At 38.9% G+C, this 22,630-nt stretch overlaps 1 protein-coding gene across 1 annotated transcript in view; it reads right to left on the bottom strand.

Annotated features, from left to right (window-relative positions):
- The window catches only part of plpp4 (phospholipid phosphatase 4), a 216,492-nt gene extending 194,407 nt beyond the window's left edge, over window positions 1–22,085 (bottom strand). Inside the window, exon 1 of the mRNA XM_052089451.1 lies at window positions 21,997–22,085. Coding sequence (XP_051945411.1) covers window positions 21,997–22,085 — 89 coding nt within the window. The remainder of the gene's footprint in view (window positions 1–21,996) is intronic.
- Window positions 22,086–22,630: the final 545 nt, after the last annotated feature.

Below are 22,630 nucleotides of genomic sequence, written 5' to 3'. Positions count from 1 at the left end.
CTCCTCCCAGACCTCCTAAACCTGTCCCTGTCCTATGGCCACCTCCCAGGTCTCCTGAACCTGTCCCTGCCCCTTGGACTTCCCGCCTGCCCTCTGTGCCCCCCTGGACTGCCTTCTTGCCCTCTGTGCCCCCTTGGACTGCCTGCCTGCCCCTTGTGCCCCCCTGGTCTGTCTGTCTGCCCCTAGTGCCCCCTTGGTCTGTCTGTCTGCCCTTAGTGCCCTCACTTTGTTTTTTGTGGGGGTTTTTTGTCTTTTGTTTTTTGTTTAGGATCATCTGTAATCCGATCCTTTGAGGGGGGATTCTGTCGTGTTCACTGTTGTCTTTTATTTTGTGCTTTTATGTTGAGGTTTAGTTCCTGTTTCCTGTTTTGGTTTTTGTAGTCCTTTTGTAGTTTATTTTATTCTGTCATGTTCACTGTTGTCTTTTGTTTTGTGCTTTTATGTTGAGGTTTAGTTCCTGTTTCCTGTTTTGGTTTTTGTAGTCCTTTTGTAGTTTATTTTATTCTGTCATGTTCACTGTTGTCTTTTGTTTTGGTGCTGTTATTTTGAAGTTTAGTTTAGTCCCTGTTTCCTGTTTGGTTGTTGTAGTCCTCTGTAGTTTCTTTTTATTATTGGTGTTCCCGATTGGTTCTCCTTCCCTGATCATTTCCTCCAGGTGTCCCTCATTCCCTTGTTTGTTCTCTCTCTTCCTTTTTGTCATTACGAAGAGAAGGTTATTTTGATGCTTTTTCACTACACTATGGCATTCTTGTACGTGTGAATTGGTAGCACAGAGTTATGGTATACGATTTCCATAGCATACTGTAAACTACTGATAGAGCGTTGAAGAGACCGACTTGAAAGGGAACGTCTCGGTTAACACTGTAACCTTGGTTGCCTGAAATGAGGGAATGAGACGCTGTGTAATTTGCCATAATACTGATTTCTCTCTGTTAAGGGACTGAGAGACCCTTCAGTAGAAAGATCCTGACGAAATGGTGCTGGGCTCCAGTTTATACAGTATGCTCATGATGACATATTCTTAAGAGACGAAGTGCCAAGAATGATCTGCCGATGAGATTGCCATGATTCGATAGGGCTTGAAAGATCGTCACTCCTGGGTTCCCATAGCATCAGCTACTGACACAGCACCTCGTTCCTTCCTTTATGGGAACCAAAGTTACAGTAATAACCAAGACGTTATAGGGTGACAACACATCCTTTTACTCGGCCATCCTCTTTTCTGGACCTTAAAAAATCAGCCCAGGATTTCTAAATTGCCTAAATTGTCCTGAGTTGGCTTTGATTTTAATTGAAGTGCTCTCTGAAGTCATACACACAAGCAATACAATACATTCTGTGTGTGTGTTAGCCATTTAAAAACCATTGAAACCAAGCTCATCAGTTTAATTTTAACCATCATTGAGCACCTGCTGTGTGTGATAGAGAGGGAGAGAGAGAGTGAGAGAGACACAATGCTCTCTCAGGCAAGTCACCATGAGGTGTATAACACCTCAGTTTCAGTAAACTTGTTTACATTCAGCTCAGCTGTTCACGACTGAAGTTACTTAGAGCTACTTTAAATAAATGAACAATTACATGTGTAGGAAGTTTTGCATTATATGGTTGTACCGGTTGATTTCATATATAAAATCGGTGACTGAATGGCTAATGTTTACTGTTTGAAAATAAATAATTTCCTATTAGGCCAGTAGGCACACTAGAATGTTTGGGCATACAAATGTGCCGCAGCATGTGGCTTCAGTTTTATGGTGTCATTACAATCCAGTTATTTGTATCGATCAGTGCTATCAAACTATTTTTCACAGCCTCAAAAAAGATAAACTTATGAGATCAAATTGTTGTAAGATTGGGATTTATGAGCTACAGTGGCTTAGATTTGGGTTTGTTCCTTACGGGAATTTATCGTAAAACTTCAGAAAACTCAGAATATAGCATATACAGTATATACTGTGTGTGTATATATATATATATATATATATATATATATATATATATATATATATATATATATACACTCACCTAAAGGATTATTAGGAACACCTGTTCAATTTCTCATTAATGCAATTATCTAATCAACCAATCACATGGCAGTTGCTTCAATGCATTTAGGGGTGTGGTCCTGGTCAAGACACTCTCCTGAACTCCAAACTGAATGTCAGAATGGGAAAGAAAGGTGATTTAAGCAATTTTGGGCGTGGCATGGTTGTTGGTGCCAGATGGGCCGGTCTGAGTATTTCACAATCTGCTCAGTTACTGGGATTTTCATGCACAAACATTTCTAGGGTTTACAAAGAATGGTGTGAAAAGGGAAAAACATCCAGTATGCGGCAGTCCTGTGGGCGAAAATGCCTTGTTGATGCTAGAGGTCAGAGGAGAATGGGCCGACTGATTCAAGCTGATAGAAGAGCAACTTTGCCTGAAATAACCACTCGTTACAACCGAGGGATGCAGCAAAGCATTTGTGAAGCCACAACACGCACAACCTTGAGGCGGATGGGTTACAACAGCAGAAGACCCCACCGGGTACCACTCATCTCCACTACAAATAGGAAAAAGAGGCTACAATTTGCAAGAGCTCACCAAAATTGGACAGTTGAAGACTGGAAAAATGTTGCCTGGTCTGATGAGTCTCGATTTCTGTTGAGACATTCAGATGGTAGAGTCAGAATTTGGCGTAAACAGAATGAGAACATGGATCCATCATGCCTTGTTACCACTGTGCAGGCTGGTGGTGGTGGTGTAATGGTGTGGGGGATGTTTTCTTGGCACACTTTAGGCCCCTTAGTGCCAATTGGGCATCGTTTAAATGCCACGGCCTACCTGAGCATTGTTTCTGACCATGTCCATCCCTTTATGGCCACCATGTACCCATCCTCTGATGTCTACTTCCAGCAGGATAATGCACCATGTCACAAAGCTCGAATCATTTCAAATTGGTTTCTTGAACATGACAATGAGTTCACTGTACTAAAATGGCCCCCACAGTCACCAGATCTCAACCCAATAGAGCATCTTTGGGATGTGGTGGAACAGGAGCTTCGTGCCCTGGATGTGCATCCCACAAATCTCCATCAACTGCAAGATGCTATCCTATCAATATGGGCCAACATTTCTAAAGAATGCTTTCAGCACCTTGTTGAATCAATGCCATGTAGAATTAAGGCAGTTCTGAAGGCTGAAAGGGGTCAAACACAGTATTAGTATGGTGTTCCTAATAATCCTTTAGGTGAGTATATATATATATATATATAACAATATGAAATATACTGTAAGTAGTAAAGCCTACATTTATGATACACTGTTTAAAGTGGTAACCTGTAATTGTTAACTTAAGGAGCTATGTAACTGTGGCGAGAACTCCACTACTGCGCATCCCTCCTCCTTCCCGGATTTCGGCACCAGTGTAAAGGGATTAATGGAAAGGAGGAGGCGAGAACCGGCTTGAGAATATAAATAATATTTTAATACGAAGCTTAAACAAAAAGACAAACACATAAAGTCGGACAGCTGTCCATAAATATCTCTCTCTGTCCCATTGCAGGCTCCAGTCAGCCTTTATCCCTCTCTGAGGTTTGATTATCCTGATTAGGGGCCGATCCATTCAGGTTGATTTAGTGATGTCAAATATATTTTGACTTAGGTTAACATTTTATACAAAAGTGTCTGCTCTTATTCTAAAACAGATTTGTCTTATCATGCAAGTGGGCTGCACTATGAACTTGTGATCAGCATTCAGAAGGCACATTGCTGATTTCTCAAGGCACATCAGATCTGGGCGAGGTGATGGAATTACTGACAGCAGCAGATGTTGTGCTTGGAGGCCAGTTTTATTAGTCATGAACTCATATTGTGAAGACAATAATGAAGAGTTTCATGGGATGTAGGCTGCACCAGGCAACACCTGGCAGTTATTAAATAATCACAGGCAGGAAAGAGCCGACATTATGCAAATATGTGCCACCTCAATCTACCATATAGTGCCACCATAGTGGCAATATGGAATGTGCAAGTTCATTGCACGTTCCATATTGCCACTATGGTGGCACTATACGGTAGATTGAGGCGGCACGTGTTTGTATTTTCTCAAGGGAATGTGTGTGGTGCTTGCCAGTGAAAAACTTGCTTTTCTAGCATTGTTAAGGTGTTCTGTGTGGTTGCTAAACTGTTGAGAGTTTGTTCTGGGTGGTTGCCGGGCCATTAATATGTGGTTGATTGATTATTTTGGGCTGTTAAATGCATGTTTTGCTAGGGTGTTCTATTTGGTTGCTAGGCTGTTAATAGTGTGATCTGGCTGTGTTAGATGTTCTTGTATTTAGCTGACCACATGTTGGTTGGTATACAAATATATAGTCTACATGTGCTGCGTGATTCACAGTGGATTAGTGCTCTGCATCTCTACAATAAGCTATTAAAGGAAAAGAAAAAATAATAATAATAAATAGTAGATCGAGAGAGATAGACAATGGGCAACCAATCGCATAACAAACCCTCCCTTCTGGCACGAACAATCATTCATGCAAATCCATCAGCCAATCATGTGGCAGCAGTGCAGTGCATAAAATCATGGATCAGGAGCTTCAGTTAATGTTCACATCAACCATCAGAACAGGACAAAAATTTGATCACAATGATTTGGAGCATGGCATGATTGTTGGTGCCAGATGGGCTGGTTTGAATATTTCTGTAACTGCTGAGTCTCAAGAATGTACTCTGAATGGTGCCAAAAACCAAAAACATCCAGTGAGCGGCAGTTCAGAAAATAGCTCAAACTGATAAAGTATACGGTAACTCAGATAACTGCTCTGTACAATTGTGGTGATAAGAATAGCATCTCAGAATGCTATTCTGAGATGCAAGTTGGCACTGTTTTGGCAGCACGAGGGGGACCTACACAATATTAGGCAGGTGGCTTTAAAGTTGTGGCTGATCGATGTATATATGTGCAATTCCACAAAAATGTCAACCATACCATGGATAAAGTTTGAAGCTCTACCTCTATGTGGCATCGAGTATTCTAGCATAACTCCACCTCCCCTTGTCCTCCTATCTATCCATCAATAAATTATCTAAGTTTGGGGGTTATTCGAGCTCTGGTCGAGTCTCGCGCCTCGAGCCCCTTTTGTCCAGGACAGTGAGCCACACAGGTTTACACTATCCTCAATGCAGGATTACATTTACTTGTGAACTACTGAAAGGTTAGCTGAACACTATAGGTACACATAAGGTACACATACCTGCTTTATCAACTGCAATGGTAATGGTCAAGGGAGGAAAAAGTACGTTAAATAATTGTTCACAGGACTTCCTGTTAGAACCAATGAACACACCCGTACCTGGCATTTAGATTTTTTGTTTCCTGTACAGGTTGTGAATCACTCCACAGAAGATATTTGGTTACAGGCCAGAACCAGACTTGGTGTCGAGAGTGTGAAGTCCAATGAGACATGTGAGGTGAGATTTCAGAAAATTTCTGCTCCATTTCAAGAGTAAGTGTAAACACAAAAGTCAGTGTAAAGACAGTCAGTTATTGGAGGACAGCTTCAAAGAGTTTCTCTACAAGCTAAACATTAGTGGTACTCCTGAACAGCAGGCAGAGCTGAGTGATTTGTTAATTTGTACTCAGATGTTTTTGCTCTCAATGATGAAGTCCTGAGTTTTAATGACAAACAAGAGATTCACGTCATGGATGATGTACCGTAGGCCCAGCCTTACATGCATGTCCCACCTACTCAGTATAGGGAAGTTAGAGAACATATCACAAAACTCCTTAAGAAAGGAGTGATCCAAGAAAGCTCTAGTGCTTATGCTTCACTTATTGTGCTAGTTAGGAAAACCGATGGCAGTCTCAGGCTTTGTGTTGATTACTGGAAGCTGAACTCAAAGACCAGCAAGACATGTTTTCTCTGCCTAGGATAGATCTTCCATTAATTGTGGATATCATCAGGTTGCTGTCCACGAGCGAGACAGGCATAAGACTGCATTTACGACTCCATTTGGGATCTTTGAGTATTCTTGGATGCCGTTTGGGGTTTGTAATGGGCCTTTGACCTTTCAACGTCTTATGCAGGCTTCCATGGGTGATAACATTTTTCAGATCATGCTAGTGTACTCGCCCACATCCCTGAGATTGGAAGTAGTCTTTAACCCTCTGGGGTCGCCGGCGCGCCCTGCTGGATATTTTCGTCATTACAGCAGAAACAACTTAAAATACTCCGTAATTTTTGGGTATACAGATACAAGTGTAAGACATCATTAGAAACTATAAAGGGTCTTATTTTATTTTTGTACACTCACAATAACAACAAAATCTTGTGCTTTTGTAAAATAAAGAAAATAAAAAGGGTGAGCTTTCAGCAGTCTCTGTGTTTACGAGCATATTTCTGAAACACGTCACAAAAATGAAACAAAACTCCGTGAATACTTATCAACAAACATGAAACATATGTCTAAAGAAAGCTTAAAATGTCTACTTTCAAATATTCTCCTGCAATGCAATCTGTATGAAACAAAGCGATGTACAGATTTTACTGGCTTAGCTCATTGCAGCTAATGTGATCACTCCCACCAGCAGAGCGCGCCATTCATACGCTAATGCCCCGACAGTGAGGTTTGATTTAAACACAATTCATTCATTTTTCTGCGCGTTTGTAATGATACACAGGCGAGTAAACTCCCGGATATTAAGGAAGAGTTCACATTTTCCTCAGAAGAAGAGCGGGACTCCGATGAACGTTTGTATTTTTAAGAGAGACTTGATCCAGCCAAGGATACAATTTCAGATGAGTAAGTCATTGAGTTTTCATTAGCTGACAAGCTTTTATATGTAAACATGTACATATTTTACTAGTAGGACTGTTTCAAGACTTGTCAGCCAGGATTCAGCGTATTGAAATTTGAAATATGTCCTAATAAGCAAGTTTTAGTTACATTTAAATGCGGTTTTGACTAAAGCAGGTATTGAAATTGTATGCTGTATGATATAAATATGATATGTAATATGGTATAAAAATAATATGAATGTTTAGAATATATGTTATCTAGTGTTTATGCTGCCTCATTATCATCAACAAAGCTTGTGCTTGCAAATATCTGTTCAGGTTAAATGAGTACAATGCCCATATTAGAAAATCTGCATATTATATTGATTTCTGAAGAATCATGTGACACTGAAGACTGCGGTAATCATGCTGAAAATTCAGCTTTGATCACAAATTTCATTTTACAATATATTCAAATAGAAAACTGTTCTTTTAAATATCACTATTTTTACTGTATTTTGGATCAAATAAATGCAGTCTTGGTGAGCAGAAGAGACTTCTTTTAAACGGTAGTGTAGGTCTAAAATTAAGTAAAGTCTTTAGTTAAGAGAAAATGTACAGTCAGATTGCTTCTTTTAACTTAAAATTTGATTTTGATCATTAAGCCTCCTCACATTCATTCTCTTTCTGTCACATTCCTCATTGATAGGCCCAGGGGAGGGTCTTTGTCTTCTCAGGTGTAAATCACCTCAATATTCATGATCATTCACGCCTCCTCGCATATAACATTTCAACACTAAAATTGTCATACAAAAGTTAAATTACTATATTGTTTTGTATGAATGAGTGATCAGGATGTTTTCACATAATTTTGTAGCTGGGCATTCTAGGCTACAAGATCCAGTTCTCAAAAGGCTTGTGGACAAATGTTTAGTATGTGTTATATGACCTTATTTCAGTGACTTAAAATTTAAGTTTTTTCAAAAACCATGCATAAACGTTATTTTCTGAAAAATACAAACCTGTAAATACATGTTGCTCACATATTATTGTAGCCCAGTTTAGAGGTCAACCGATATGGGTTTTTTCAGGCCGATAAATGCTGCCGATTTATTTTGGCCGATATGTGCTTGTTTTTAACCTCTTATTTGAAAGATAAAATGTAACACAAATAATTACTTAAGATAGACAAAATTTCTCAACAAATACATTTATTGAACACTTGACCAATCTGCACTTGTACACTTAAATTAAAAATGTATAATGTAAAAACATATTGTATAAATAATGTATAACAAATATATTAAATAAACGAAGCAGGTGTTATGAACTGCTCCGAGACACGAAGGTTGAGATCCAAATGCAGCTTTAATTAAGGGGCAATCCAGACACGTAATCCAATATTCAGAGCATCCAAGAGAAGCACAGGTATAACTAGGGATGGGTATCGTTAAGGTTTTAATGGTATTACTATCTTACCGATACTGCTTATCGATCCAGTACTTTAACGGTATTCTTAACGGTTCTTTTTGTTTTATATATATATATATATATATATATATATATATATATATATATATATATATATATATATATATATATTAAACAAAGATAAACAATAGATAAACAAAAGATAAACAATTACACAAATATAAACGGTTATATAGGCACAGTGATTTAACTTCAGGAAGGTCTACTAACATTTTTGTTCAGGTGTGGTCTAAAAAGAAATCTAATAAAGAAATCAATTGTAAAATAACACTGCATAGTTTAACATAGATAGATTAATGCTTATTAAAGCAGAAGTTATTCATTCAAGAGCTGTAAGTGATTTTCTCTTTGCCTTTTGTTGTTTGATTCGCAGTAATGGCTCAATCGTCAGCATGTTTATTAGACTGCTTCCCCTTTAAGACCGAGTACAGATCTAATAGGCTCCTGATGCACCATATTTTCTCCCAACTATTTCCATAACTACGTCCATTTAAGACATAAACTGTGTTTAAGTGAATCTCCAAGCCGGTCTTTTTGACATATTTTTGTGTATAGTTGATCGTTTAGACGTGCACATGAAACCCAAAGTAGCCTATACTTTGCTTGTCTCGTTGCGGTCTGTTTCGGAGCGTGCGCCGCCTTGGGAACGGTATCTCTTGCGCTCTTTTTATTATTAAATGCTTCCGCAATTTAGCAACAGTAGCTAGACTGCATTTTACAACAATAACCGATCGTGCTGATTCTGACGTTAAGTTTCAGTTTTAGGGAGAAATATCAGTGCACCGCTGTGAAGGGAAGGAAGTTGTGCTAGACAGAATGCGGCTTATGTATAAATATTATTTTTATAATCTTTGGAAGGCGAAATCTAAAATAAAATCAGACAAATATCACAGATCTTAAGTGTAACCAGTTCTGTCCTCCATCGTCACTCATTAAGCAGGGCTCATGTTGTGCTCGCTGTGGCACCGCGTGAGAGAGATCTCTCTCTCTCTCTCTCTCTCTCTCTCTCTCTCTCTATCTCCCTCTCTGACTGCGAATAGCTAAACTGCATCACAGACAGATGGTTTCATATTATTATACATAGAAATGGTTGGCGAGATAAAATAACTTTCTCTTTATAGCAATAATAAATGTATTTTCTTAATTTCTCCAGTACCGACAGCAGAACCGATAACGTCAGAGCTTACCAAAGCCAGTCCTTCAATAGCCTATAGTGCGTTGGTATCTTTTTTATTACTTATTTCTCTGCATTGAGTGACAACCCTCTCAAATATAAGACACACAAACAGAACAAATAAAAGTCTCAGATTCACTGCCTGTAATTGCAAAATTCTTGCTTACTTATTGTGACATAATAGCAACCCTTCTGCTGTGATAATGCAACTTCAACTATGCTATCAATATCCAAAGTAGCCGAACGTCATGTCGCCTATCACGTTTGTCGCGTTTTTTCTTGAAGTTGACAGTAACATATCAAAAGTTTTTAATTAAATATAAAGGAGATATACGAATTTAATCCTTACTGTTTTCTCCAAGGAACTTAGCTCCTTCCTTAGGCACTGGATGAGTTCTGCTCACTCTGCTGGAAAATGACTCTAGGGGCAGCGTGCGTCGAACACGTGTTCCACAACAACACTAGGCTGCCCACAGATGCGCCTGCCTATTAATTGGCTTGATATACTTGGATATTGGCCGATGCCGATTATGTTAAAAAATGCAAAAAAAACCTTGACGGACGATTAATCTGTCGCCCTCTAGCCCAGTTTGTGCTGAATACAGTGTTATCAGACTTTAGCCATTAATATGTTTTTAAGCAACTGAAAAAATCACAAATGTCAAGGCGTGTCAAAACTTCTCCAGGGCCCAAAACACCCTCAGACCCCAGAGGGTTAACAGACTAAAAGAAACAGGAAAGTGCCATTTCTTGCATCAACAAGTAATTATTGTATGTAAACAATGGAAACTTCCCAGTACAGTTAAGGAATTACACTTGTTCTTGAGGTTCTGTAGGTACTACAGAAAGTTAATTGATGTTTTTTCTAAAATTGCCAGCCCCCTCTATGATTCTGCTAACCTGTGTATCAAGCAGTTTGGCACTTTGCTTTGTGGTCTTCAGAGTGCCAATCAGCATTTTAGTAGCTGAAGGAGAAGTGTACTTCTGCTCCTGTGTTAGGGTATGCAGATTTCAATCTTCCTGTCATATTGGAGAGTGATGCGAGCAGTGAAGGCCTGGGTGCTGTCTTATACCAGCAGCAGGGTGAGTGTAGGAGAGTCATAGCTTATGCAAAAGGAGACTTAAAGCAGAACACCACGACAGACATTACAGTAACATGAAGCTTGTGTTACTGCCCCTCAAGTGGGATATCTTTGAATAATTCTGTGGTTTTCTGTTGGGTTCCAAGTTTGTGGTCATCACATGATAACAATGCTCTGTGCAATCTAAAAACGGCCAACCTTGGTGCAATTGAGCAAAGATGGACACCTTTTTATTTTGAGGTGAAATACCACCCAAGATGGCATAATGCAGCTGCTGATGCCCTCTCTAGGCAGCCATCAGCAGGGGAGCCTGCTACTCCTGAGTATGCAGAATATGATGACTGTATTACCATCTGCAATATAATAAAACAAAGGAACAGCCTTAGAACCCAATTTAGTGATGGCTGGTAAAAAAGTGCCATAGGGTTAGACAGATTCATGCTTTTGAGTGTGGAGTCGAGGATGGAAAAAACCCTTAAGGAAGTACGCCTACTCTGCCAGGTTATACAACAGCTGAACTGAAGGATTTTCAATTGAAAGATCCCACTGTCAGTTCTTTCAGAACCTTTTGGGAACATAAACAAAAGCCCACAACTCATGAGAGATCTGGTCTATCAAAGTCTGTTTTGACTGATAAAGCAGTGGAAGTGTTTTAGAGAACTGGATGAACATCATGATGAATATCAACAGCTGCTCTTACCCTCATGTCTAAAAGAACAGGCACTTGAAAGTGCTGATGACAGTATGGGACATCAGGGCACTGAGCACACGCTAAACCTGTTGAGGCAATGATGCTTCTGGGTTCGAATGTGTAATGATGTGGAGCAGTGGATCAAAAAGTGTCAAAGGTGCATCTTAAGCAAGATGCCACAGCCAAGGATAAATCCTCCAATGAAGCCATTTCTGGCTTCAAGGCCCCTTGAAGTAGTGGCAGTAGGTTTTACTGTGCTTGAACCTGCCTCTGATGGCTGTGAGAATGTGTTAATTGTGACTGATGTTTTCACAAATTTATTTATCATTTTTGATTTGTAATTTAACTCTAGTCCTAAATTGGATGTGGCCCCTGTAAGAATGTTGCTACACCCGTTTCCGCCACTCGCTCGTATCACAGATGTGAAAAACGTGTATTGCACAAGAGAGCTCCCGGTTTTGTTCATTGTAAGGGGGTTAAGATGGGCAAGGAGGAGGCAGGAACCGGCTTGTCAACTTACTTGAAAACATAAACCAAAAGCACAAACATAAACACACACATGACGGACATGCCCGTAATTCTTTCTCTCTCGAACTGTCGTCAACGGCCGCCTTTATCCCTCTCGCGCCCCATCAGGCTGATCGGCACCGCCCCCCTCCGCTCCACATTCCTCCCGGCGTTACCTCAGGCCGGGGTGCCACCGGCATGACCTACACCCCCCCCCTTTCCCTGGGGAGGGGCATGCTTTGCGCCCAGTCAGGTTATCCCCGCCTTCCTCGACCTGGGAGGAGACAGGAGGGGAAAACAACAACAGCCCCTGGCAGCGGCTCCATCGCTCCAGGAGGTCAGGGAATCCAGTGCATCCAGCGCATCCGGGCGGTTGGGCTACTCCGTCACCCGGCAGATGGCAGTGGCACTCCCCTGGGTGGACGGCAGTGTCGAGGACTCTGCGACGGGCATCCCTCCTCCTTCACGGGTTTTGACACCAATGTAAGGGGGTTACGATGGGCAAGGAGGAGGCAAGAACCGGCTTGTCAATATGAATCATAATTTAATGAAAACTTAAATCAAAAGCACAAACATAAACACACACATGACGGACATGCCCGTAATTCTCTCTCTCTCGAACCATAGTCACCGGCCGCCTTTATCCCTCGCGCGCCCCATCAGGCCGATTGGGGACCGGGCATGCGACATTCAAGCCTGGCCCCGCCCCCCTCCGCTCCACATTCATCATTTGAGAATGAATTAAATTTTACACAAAATGCATAAATTGCATTACATATTCAAGCAGAAGAGTTGTGTTAAAATTGAGTGTTTTCTATGGGTTATTTTTTTAAGGATGCATATGGATTGCATGTGTGGAGTTTGACCACATTTTTACATACCTGTGAGGACTGGGTATGTCAATTTAGTAGTAATCATATCTTAATTAATGATTTTATAGCCCAGAGTGTTTTCCAAATAAGTGTAATAAGTGTTATATGTGAAATTATATGTAGAATTGTATTGTTTGAACTGTCAAACATCCTTAAAGCCTGGTTAAAAATAAGTAAAATACTGTGAGTGATTTAAGCATGTGTTAAATGCATAAAATGCTTTGAGTGTTGTAAGCATGTATTAAATATGTGTTGAAGTATATGGTTAAGCTAATACCCTGTTTGTATTCTCTTTTGACATTAGCCTCTACCATATTTCTTTTGTTGCATTTCATTGTACCTTATTTCATTTTTGTATGTCATTCCTGTTTTCCATTGAACAATTTTTGTATTAATGTTTAGATAGGCCTTTGAGTAGTTTAATACTGATGCCCATGATTTTAACCCTGTTATGTGTGGATTTGTTCAGGCAGCCAAAGTAACAAAACTTTAGGCTATGTGAGAGCCCCTTATGATTGACATCACATACATTCACATTACATTTCATCAATCTCTATGATTGAGAATCAATTAATCTGAAACTCCATCCTAATAAAGCCATTATTTCTTTAATAAAAGTCTGTAATAGTTAATACATTTTGGCACCTCTACAAACTACTTCTATTTGTTTCAGTATTTCCATGTTATATTAATTTTGAGAAGACAAACTCCTGGACATAAATTGGCCAAAGTGATCAGCACAAATTGGACTGGACAGCTCCCTTAATTAAGCACTTACATTCAGGGGAGCTTTAACCCTCTGGGGTCTGAGGGTATTTTGGGCCCTGGAGAAGTTTTGACATGCTTTGAAATTTGTGCTTTTTTTCAGTTGCTTAAAAACATATTAATGGCTAATGTCTGATTACACTGTATTCAGCACAAACTGGGCTACAATAATATGTGAGCAATATGTATATACAGGTTTGCATTTTTTTTAGAAAATAATGTTTATGTGTGGTTTTTGAAAAAACTAAAATTGAAATAAGGCCATATAACACATACTAAACATTTGACCACAAGACTTTTGGATCTTGTAGCCTAGAGTTTTTGCTACAAAATGATGTGAAAACCATCCTGATCATTCATTCATACAAAACAATATAGTAATTTAACTTTTGTATGACAATTTTAGTGTTGAAAGGTAATATGTGAGGAGGCGTGAATGATCATGAATATTCATTGTAATTCACACATGAGAGACCCTCCCCTGGGCCTATCAATGAGGAATGTGACAGAAAGTGAATGAATGTGAGGAGACTTAATGATCCAAATCAAGTTTTAAGTTAAAATAAGTAATCTGACTGTACATTTTCTTTACATAAAGACTTTACTTAATTTTAGACCTACACTACTGTTTAAAAGAAGTCTCTTCTGCTCACCAAGACTGCATTTATATGATCCAAAATACAGTAAAAATATTGTGTGAGATCATTTTACAATTTAAAAGAACAGTTTTCTATTTGAATATATTGTAAAATGTCATTTGTGATCAAAGCTAAATTTTCAGCATCATTACTGTAGTCTTCAGTGTCACATGATCCTTCAGTCCCGCTCTTCTTCTGAGGAAAATGTTAACTCATCCTTACATCCAGGAGTTTACAAACACGCAAAAAAGTTTAGTAGTGTTTGTTTACATTAAATCTCACAGTCGGGGGCGTGTACATTTCCCTTGATCGCCTCATTACATTAGCATATAAATGGCGTGCTCTGCTGGTGGGTGGGATCACATTACAGATAATGAAGCTGAGCCAGGAAAACCATACATCACTTTGTTTTATACAGATTAAATTGCAGGAGAATATTTGTTTTAAATTTGAATTGTTTTATTTAAAAGTAGACATTTTAAGCTCTCTTTAGACATATGTTTCATGTTTGTGTGATAAGTATTCGCAGAATTTCAGTTCATTTTTGTGACGTGTTTCTGAAATATGCTCGTGGAGACAGAGACAGCTGAAAGCTCACCCTTTTTATTTTCATATTTTACAAAAGCACAAGATTTTGTTGTTATTGTGAGTGTACACAAATAAAAGTAGACCCTTTATAGTCTCTAATGATGTCTTACACTTGAAAAATGATGGAGTATTTTAAGTTGTTTCTGCTGTAATGACGAAAATATCCAGCAGGACGGGCAGGCACATCCATCGACCCCAGAGATACCTCTAGACCCATGATACCAAGATACATCTAGACCCATGGGCTTGCTGGTCTGCTGAGACCCTTCAAGTTGTTGAGCGGGGGTAAGGGGTGTGAACAAGCACTACACGGACGCAACCATTGTCAACAACCGCGTCTTCTGCTGAAAGAGTTGAAACGAGCTCCTCCCGCTGGGCCCCATGGGAGTTGCAGGCCCCTGGGCTTCAGCCTGTATAAGCCTGTGCGTTAATGAACCCCTGCTTACGTTCTACTTCATAATGACCAATCTATGTGCTGGTTTAGGAAACAGATGATACGCCATCGTAAAAATAACGAGTGCCGTTAGTTAAGATGATCGTAAAAGCTTAGTAGTAAGTGTGAGTCTGATGAAACAGTTTTTCTATTTAATAATTCACAGAGTTGGTGAACATTCTGTTAAAAGTGTACTTATGTTCAGGCCTGGTTCTACAGGGGTGCTTGAGGGTGCCAAGCGCCCTCGAATGAATGTGGAAGCCTAATAATATCGTACATTGGCAAAGAATCCCAGGGAATACATAAACAAAATTCCTGCATCAAAACTAATAAACATGTATTATTTTGCAAATCAGTGTCCAAATTAGCAGCACAGCATTCCACTTTCAATGTACACATAAGCATTTAATTGGTTACGACCTCTGCTTGCTCTTACAGAATTCATTGCAGAATTATCACACTAAATCCACCACATGTTGCATTTCATCGTCTCGGGATGAAACAGTACATAGCAGTTTCCCAAAGCCAAAGCCAAATCAAAACATGAACAATTATTGAAACACAAAAACTGACTCTAAATCAGTGGTTCAGATAACATCATCCAACATCACTTTCTGCATTCATGCACAATGAAAACGTACTGTAGCTTTTAATGATTGTAAAAAAAAAATAATAATAATAATAAAATAATGTTTTCTTTTAAACAAATGCAGCGTATTTAATGTTTTGGTAGCATAAAAAAATTTACATAAAAAATACATTACGTCTCTTATAAAGAGCATCCCCACTATTTTCAGAAGCACACTTAGCGATTTTGATCTGGGACCGGGCCTGCTTATGTTATTGATTTTTCTGGCTGAGAGCGGCAGAGCATTCCGGTGATGTCTTGTGTGCACACATACATCTTATGCGCAGAGAGCGAGAGGGTGGGCAAACGAAAAGAGAGGGAGAGTAAAAAAGGACTGCCGCTCTCAGCCAGAATAATCACAGACAGACTTGTAAACAAGAGAAATCTGTATCAAATACACATAATGTATGATTGTCCTAACTGTAGAGTTAGGACAATATATAGACAAAGGCCGGATATTTTAGCCAGTTTTTAAATCCTGGCCGGGAGCTTTTTTCAGGTCCGAAAAAGAGGGCATGTCCCGGAAAATAAAGACATATGTGACACTATGCCTGTGTTAGGGATGTGCAAGTGTAATTGACTAAGTTGTTCTGTACAAGCTAGTTGAAAATAAAAAACACTACTCCAGTAGGCAACCCTGAATTATACTGTGCTTTTCCTCTGAATCGCTCATTAATTCTTGCAGTTACAACTGAGTCCACTAGGGGGTGTTGTGAATGTGTATGTTGTTGAGATGTAGGATCAGAGAAGGAGATGTGATTTTGACAGTAAAGGTTCAGAGAAAAATCAGCAGCAGCCAATCGCTCGCTCTTGTGGGCAAGAAGATTTTTTCTCCTACATAATAAAAGCGCAAAGGTTTACATCAATTATTTCCTTTTATAAAATCACTGTGGATTGTTATATGACTGGCGTAAAAGCTTTCATTGAGGACAATATTTAAACACTACCAATTCAAAATGCAGCTTATGGAAAATGTTTACAACATTTTTAAATGTATTTTGAATGACTGGTTAATTTTTTTTGCCTATCACCTTGTTGGCAGTTCTTATAGTATACCAGCTATTAAACTTATAAATTCATTTATTCAGCAGATATTGGTTGAGTTAAATGTCACGTATGCCATTAACAACCTAGTTTTGGTGAATAATGTGATTACAAAAGTTATTTAAGTTGCTGTAGTGTAATTGTGGTGTAAGGTTAGATGGAACAACAGAAACACAGATACTTTCTGTACACATAATTCATGATGTTGACAATTACATGCAGATGCCACTAATTTGTGTAGCTTTCAATACAACTCAAATGCACAAATACATTCAACAGTAATGCTAGACCAACAACAGAATAAAAAATGAACATTAAACATACCGATAATTTAACAGACTGCCCTACAAAGCCAAATAATACACCAACACTGGAGTATTTCCACTGGATTATAAAAACTTTGTTTTCCCTGAATCTGAGCATAGTTGAGCCAACACTGTCTTTTAACAAGACAGATACAGATTATTTTATTATTTTAGTAATAACTTAATTTACAAAATAATACTGCTTTTTGCCCTTTGGGGGCAGTAAAATTAAGCATACGTATACAGCAGGCTGGAATGGTAATCTGGCATACCGGGCATTTTCCCGGTGGGCCGACACACTATGATCAGGGGAGGACTGGCCATCGGGAGAACAGAGCGGCCGGTGTGTCAGCCGTGAAACAGGATGAATGGGCCACGAGTTTACCAGTACATCCACTTCGTTCACAAATTACAAGACCGACTAGTTCAGTGAAGCTGTGTATTCGTTCAGTGGATCCAATCAATGATATACACCTTCACAGCCCACACTTGAATGCTACTGGCTCATGTTAAAGTCAGATTTTAAAAGCAACACAAGTTTAAACACCATAAACGTTTTCACCACAAATGACAAGTCTTAATTTCCTCCCTTTAATTTGTCAAAAGCTGGGCTTCATTTTTGCCAAGACATGGAAAACGTTCAAGAAATCCTAATAATATCTTACACTGTGCATTAAAGCACAACCTATCCATTCATAATTCATGTTATTTTAACTGTATGGTCTTCAGTCAATTTTCCACATTCATAAATTGGGGATTATGTTTTGTGCATAGCTTTAAACTTGTATTAGTGCATTTCACCCCTTTCTCTTGAACGTGATTGACTCACATGCCAAACTGAATGAACAACATGCCTCCTCTTGTTCAGTCGTTCAGCAGATCCTCATTCACGAACGAGATGACTGGGTCTTTCATTTAGATCTCGAACAAGATTACCAGTACACTCTCTCATCTCGTTCAGACTCAAATGTAGTACAAGTTCAATGAAGGGGCGTATTCGTTCATCAGATCGAACCAATGACATGTTGCCTCACAGCCCGCACTAGAATGCTACTGACTCATGCCAAGTCAGTCTTTACAGGCATCTAAAGCCACCAAAGCAGTCTTGCGCTTCAAACTAGAGCTCATTGGCTTCGAAAAGGAAAGACGTCAGTGAATGAGAAATATGAGTTAGTGTAAGGTTCGTTCAAAAGATAGATTCATTCATGAACGAAACATCACTACATGGTGTCATTGGTGTTGCGAAATTTGTAATATCTTTATTTTTATAGAATTCTACTCTATTTGTATTTGGCTTTTGTTGGAGTCCAGCAAACCAACAACAAGGTTTTGCTTTATGGTTAAAAGAAAATGTGATGTGGTACTAAAAACTCTGAAGCTAATCAGACCAATGTGTGTGTATGTGGGTTAAATCTCTGAACACAAATTGCATTTTATAAAAATCCAACATTCACCACTTGTTTTTCTGATTAATAACATGACAAACAATCAAAATGTTTATGCATGAAAATCCAATCCAAATCCAGCCAATCGTGTGGCAGCATTGTAATGCATAAAATGATTCAGATACGGGTCAGGAGCTTCAGTTAATGTTCACATCAACCAACAGAATGGGGACATTTTTTTGATTTCAGTGATTTTGACCGTGGCATGATTGTCGGTGCCAGATGGGCTGATTTGAATATTTCTGTAACTGTTGATCTCCTTGGATTTTCACGCACAACAGTCTCTAGAATTTACTCCGAATGATGCAAAAAAGTGAGCAGCAGTTCTGCAGATGGAAATGTCTTGTTGATGAAAGATATTCATAGAGAATGGCCAGACTGGTTTGAACTGGCAAAGTCTACAGTAACTCAGATAACCCGCTCTGGCAGCACGAGGGAGACGTACAAAATAGTGGTTTTAATGCTGTGGCTGATCTGTGTGTGTGTGTGTGTGTGTGTGTGTGTGTGTATACATATATTATTTTTTATTAATGCATATAGATCACTTATTTATTCAAAAGAAAAGAAAATCATAGTTTGTTGAAGTTCGCCTATTTTGAAACCTTTCTTGGCAACTTTTGTGAATGAAAAAATATATACATTTCATGTGCATATCCTACTTGTTATTTTGAACTTACATTTTAATTTACGAGTAATCGATTACAGTTTTTTTGTTGGTTAGAGTGCTCAACTGTGTGCCAGACTGTAATACCTTTATACCATGTGACAATACCATTAGACCTCCCAATGAATTAACAAATACACAAGACATAAAGGAAATTCCATATGTTCCTTGGAGGAGGGAACCCATCAAATGGTTCTCCTTTAACCTATTTGCTCCATTGTTGTTCTGATCTTAAAGTCCCTTTGATTCACACATTTACAGTCACAGATGCAGATGTTAAAATTTACATATTAATGAAGATTAGTGACAAATATCATGCAGGTTGTTGTTATATTGCTAAGTTGTTCTGAACAGGGTTAAAAAATTAACACAATAAATCATGTTCCCAGACCGTCCATAATCAGGAAAATTCCTACCATGGCAATTCAAGCTTAAAGTAACACCTGTTTTCAGCAGGGGGCAGTAAGCTAAATTTCAGCTTCATAGGCAACGCACAGCTGGACAGAACCAATTGGTGGTGGTGATTCTAAATGAGAACGCCTCCAAAGTTGTTGACCGGGGGTGTGCTGCCGCCTCGGATTTTAATCTGAATTATTATATTAATAATATATATTATATGTAGAATTCTTTAAATATAACTAATTATTTAATCATTATATATTGAATTATTTTAATTTGAAGCCTTTCTCGGCAAATGCTTATATATGTGATTAATTGCGAGTATTTCCATTAATTAATCACCATATGTAATTAACTAAATATATTTATATATTTTTTACATCTATTATTCTGAGTGTTTTTATTATGTTGCTAGGATGTTCAGGGTGGTGTCAGGTCGTTGCTAGGGTGTTCTAGATGGTTTCTAGGGTGTTGCTATGCATTTGCTAAGGTGTTTTGCGTTTTTTTTTTTTTATATATATATATATATTTCTATTGTTTTTATTTTGGTGGTTTCCAGGGTGTTGCTATACGGTTGCTAACGTGTTCTAAATGTGTTTTTAGCATGTTGCTAAGATGTTCTATGTTGTCACTAGGCCTTTGCTAGGGTGTTCTGATTGGTTTCTATGCTGTTGATAGATTGTTCTGGGTTGTTGCCATGGTGTTGCTACAGTATACAATTGCTAAGGTGTTCTGAGTGGTTTTTAGAATGTTGCTTAGGAGAGTCCTGGTTACTAGAATTTTCAGAGTGGTCGATAGGGCATTGCTCGTGTGACACTCCTGTTCTACACGCTCCGTACGGGACCCGAACCAGTGTCTCCGGCATGGGAGGTGGGTGTGCTAACAAGTAGGCTAAAGCCCCTAGCCTCAGTCGCTAAAGCACCTCTTGAGGTCAGGAGAGTGAGGTTTATACACATTGCACAGCTATCTATCAGCTGGCCACGTTACACTAGGGTGTTCTGGGTGGTTGCCAGTGTGTTGCTATGCAGTTGCACAAGTAAAAAAAAATTGTATTATCAGGTGAATGGTTACTGTTGTCATGGTAACTTTTTCTTTATCCATTATGGTGCTGCAAAATCAAGGTTAGAATGAAAATAACTGACAAGGAATCAATTGTAAATCAGCACATAACAACAGCTGTTCCACCCGCATGGTTTTTCTGTCCTGAGTACGGTTAGCTAACTGTAATGAGAAAGTTGTGCAGGGAACAGTTTGTAATTGTACCGTACCAAATCGTGTTCTAATGGAAATGCCACTGGCGCCATTACTCACCGTGCTCAGAACCGTTTGGCCTGATGATAGAATTGCAACATATTATATTCTTGTCTCTAGATATGGCTTGGGTCCCTCCTTCTATGTAAGTCTGTGGGGGGGTTCACCTGTTTTTATCATCCTCCAGGTGAAAATTTTCCAATTGCTTAGCAAAGTAATAGCTAAACTCGTCTTGACAAGCTACATGATTTGAGGTGTCATTCATGTGCAAACAGTGTGGAACATATTACAAGCAAATTTTTATATATATTTCAAATCACTATCCTTCAGTATGAGTAGTAGTAATGCTTACCTTTCCAAACACCACTAACAATCATTTTCGACATCAGTCACTGAGGTTGCTCTTTATAAAACTTGTGTGGTCTAGCACGTCACATTGAAATAATTTGTGTAAACCACAAACACACATATTGCTATTATCACACACAAGTGAAAAAGACAGGAAAAATATAGTCTTGTTTTTGGTTGCTTGTGTATTTCCTTTCAAAAATTCATGAATGGACTTAAAGAACCAACCTGTTTGCACGATGAGCGCTGGATTTACTTATGCTATAGACAGATTGACACCCTTCAAAAAGCCTCAGTTTCCTTGCAATACTTGAACCTGTATATATAAGGCATTATAAAGGTATTCTTAAAGCATTATAAAGCATTCATAATGCCTTATAAAACAGTGTGTTGCCTTATATATTTTAAATTATATTATATATAAGGTATTATGAATGTGTTTAAAATACCTTTATTATGCATGTATATACAGGAATATTCAAGCAAGCACTTGCTAGCCTCCTAACATCTTGAAACTTTCAACCAGAAGTGTGTTAAATCATCCATTAAGTCTTAAGATCCAAGTAATTGTATTGCTAAAACATTAATAACAAGCTTAATCTTTAAAACCGTTCTGGTTATTATAGCCATTTTAAATCAATTTTCAATGCTCAACATTTACAGTTACACAGTAACGTGTTGTTCAGCTAGCTATAGTAGACCATACATATAACAATGAACAATAATATAATGCACAATTGGCATATGCAACAGCCTGCAAAATCTCCAAGCAGCAGCACACATATGCCCTGGTTAGGTATCTTGAAATCAATTTTCAAAGCTCAACATGTACACTAACGCGTAATGTTGTTCACTACATAATGCATACTGCATGTAATAAAGCATATCTTCCAAATGCATGCTTACTTACACAAAAACTCCAAAGAGCAGCACTCTTATGCCGATCTCAACCGTCAGATCACGCATGTATTTCCTCCGGTCTGGCGGAGACATCTTCATGGTTTTCACACAATCCAATTGTGACTGAATGAAACCAGAAATCTGGGAAGTCAGCGGAAGTCACCGTTGCCTTAAAGACGCGACACACTTTGGAGTCTGGCACCAGCAGCAGTCTGTCGCTTTGTGTGCATTTGGAAAATACCCGGCGTTGCCGAAATGTCCCTTGTTGCACTACAGTTGCGATATGTACAGTGCGCGAGTTTTGTTCCCTCTGAAAGTGACGAAGAATCCTGTAACGCGCTTGAGTGAAAGTGGACGCGTGTGTGAGCCGAAATCTGGAGCGAACCCGACGTCAGCATCCGAGCCAGGTGATGCTCTTCCCTGAAAAGACTGAAAAGTGCTTGTGCTGTGGTGTGTAGCTAATGAGCTCAGAACATGTTGCTAATTAGGGCTGAAACGATTAGTCGACGTTATTGACATCAGTGTAATAAATAATTGTCGACAAAAATGTTGGTTGTCGAATAGTCTTTTGATCTCATTTAACATATGAGATCACATTAAACTGTAATGATGACTCGCGAGAGAAGCACCGCAGCTCGCGTCTG

Source organism: Xyrauchen texanus, chromosome 24 (genome assembly GCF_025860055.1).
Source record: "Xyrauchen texanus isolate HMW12.3.18 chromosome 24, RBS_HiC_50CHRs, whole genome shotgun sequence".
In the NCBI taxonomy this organism is placed as follows: domain Eukaryota; kingdom Metazoa; phylum Chordata; class Actinopteri; order Cypriniformes; family Catostomidae; genus Xyrauchen; species Xyrauchen texanus.
Note: the sequence above shows the minus strand (reverse complement) of the source record. Positions and strands in the feature narration are given on the sequence as shown.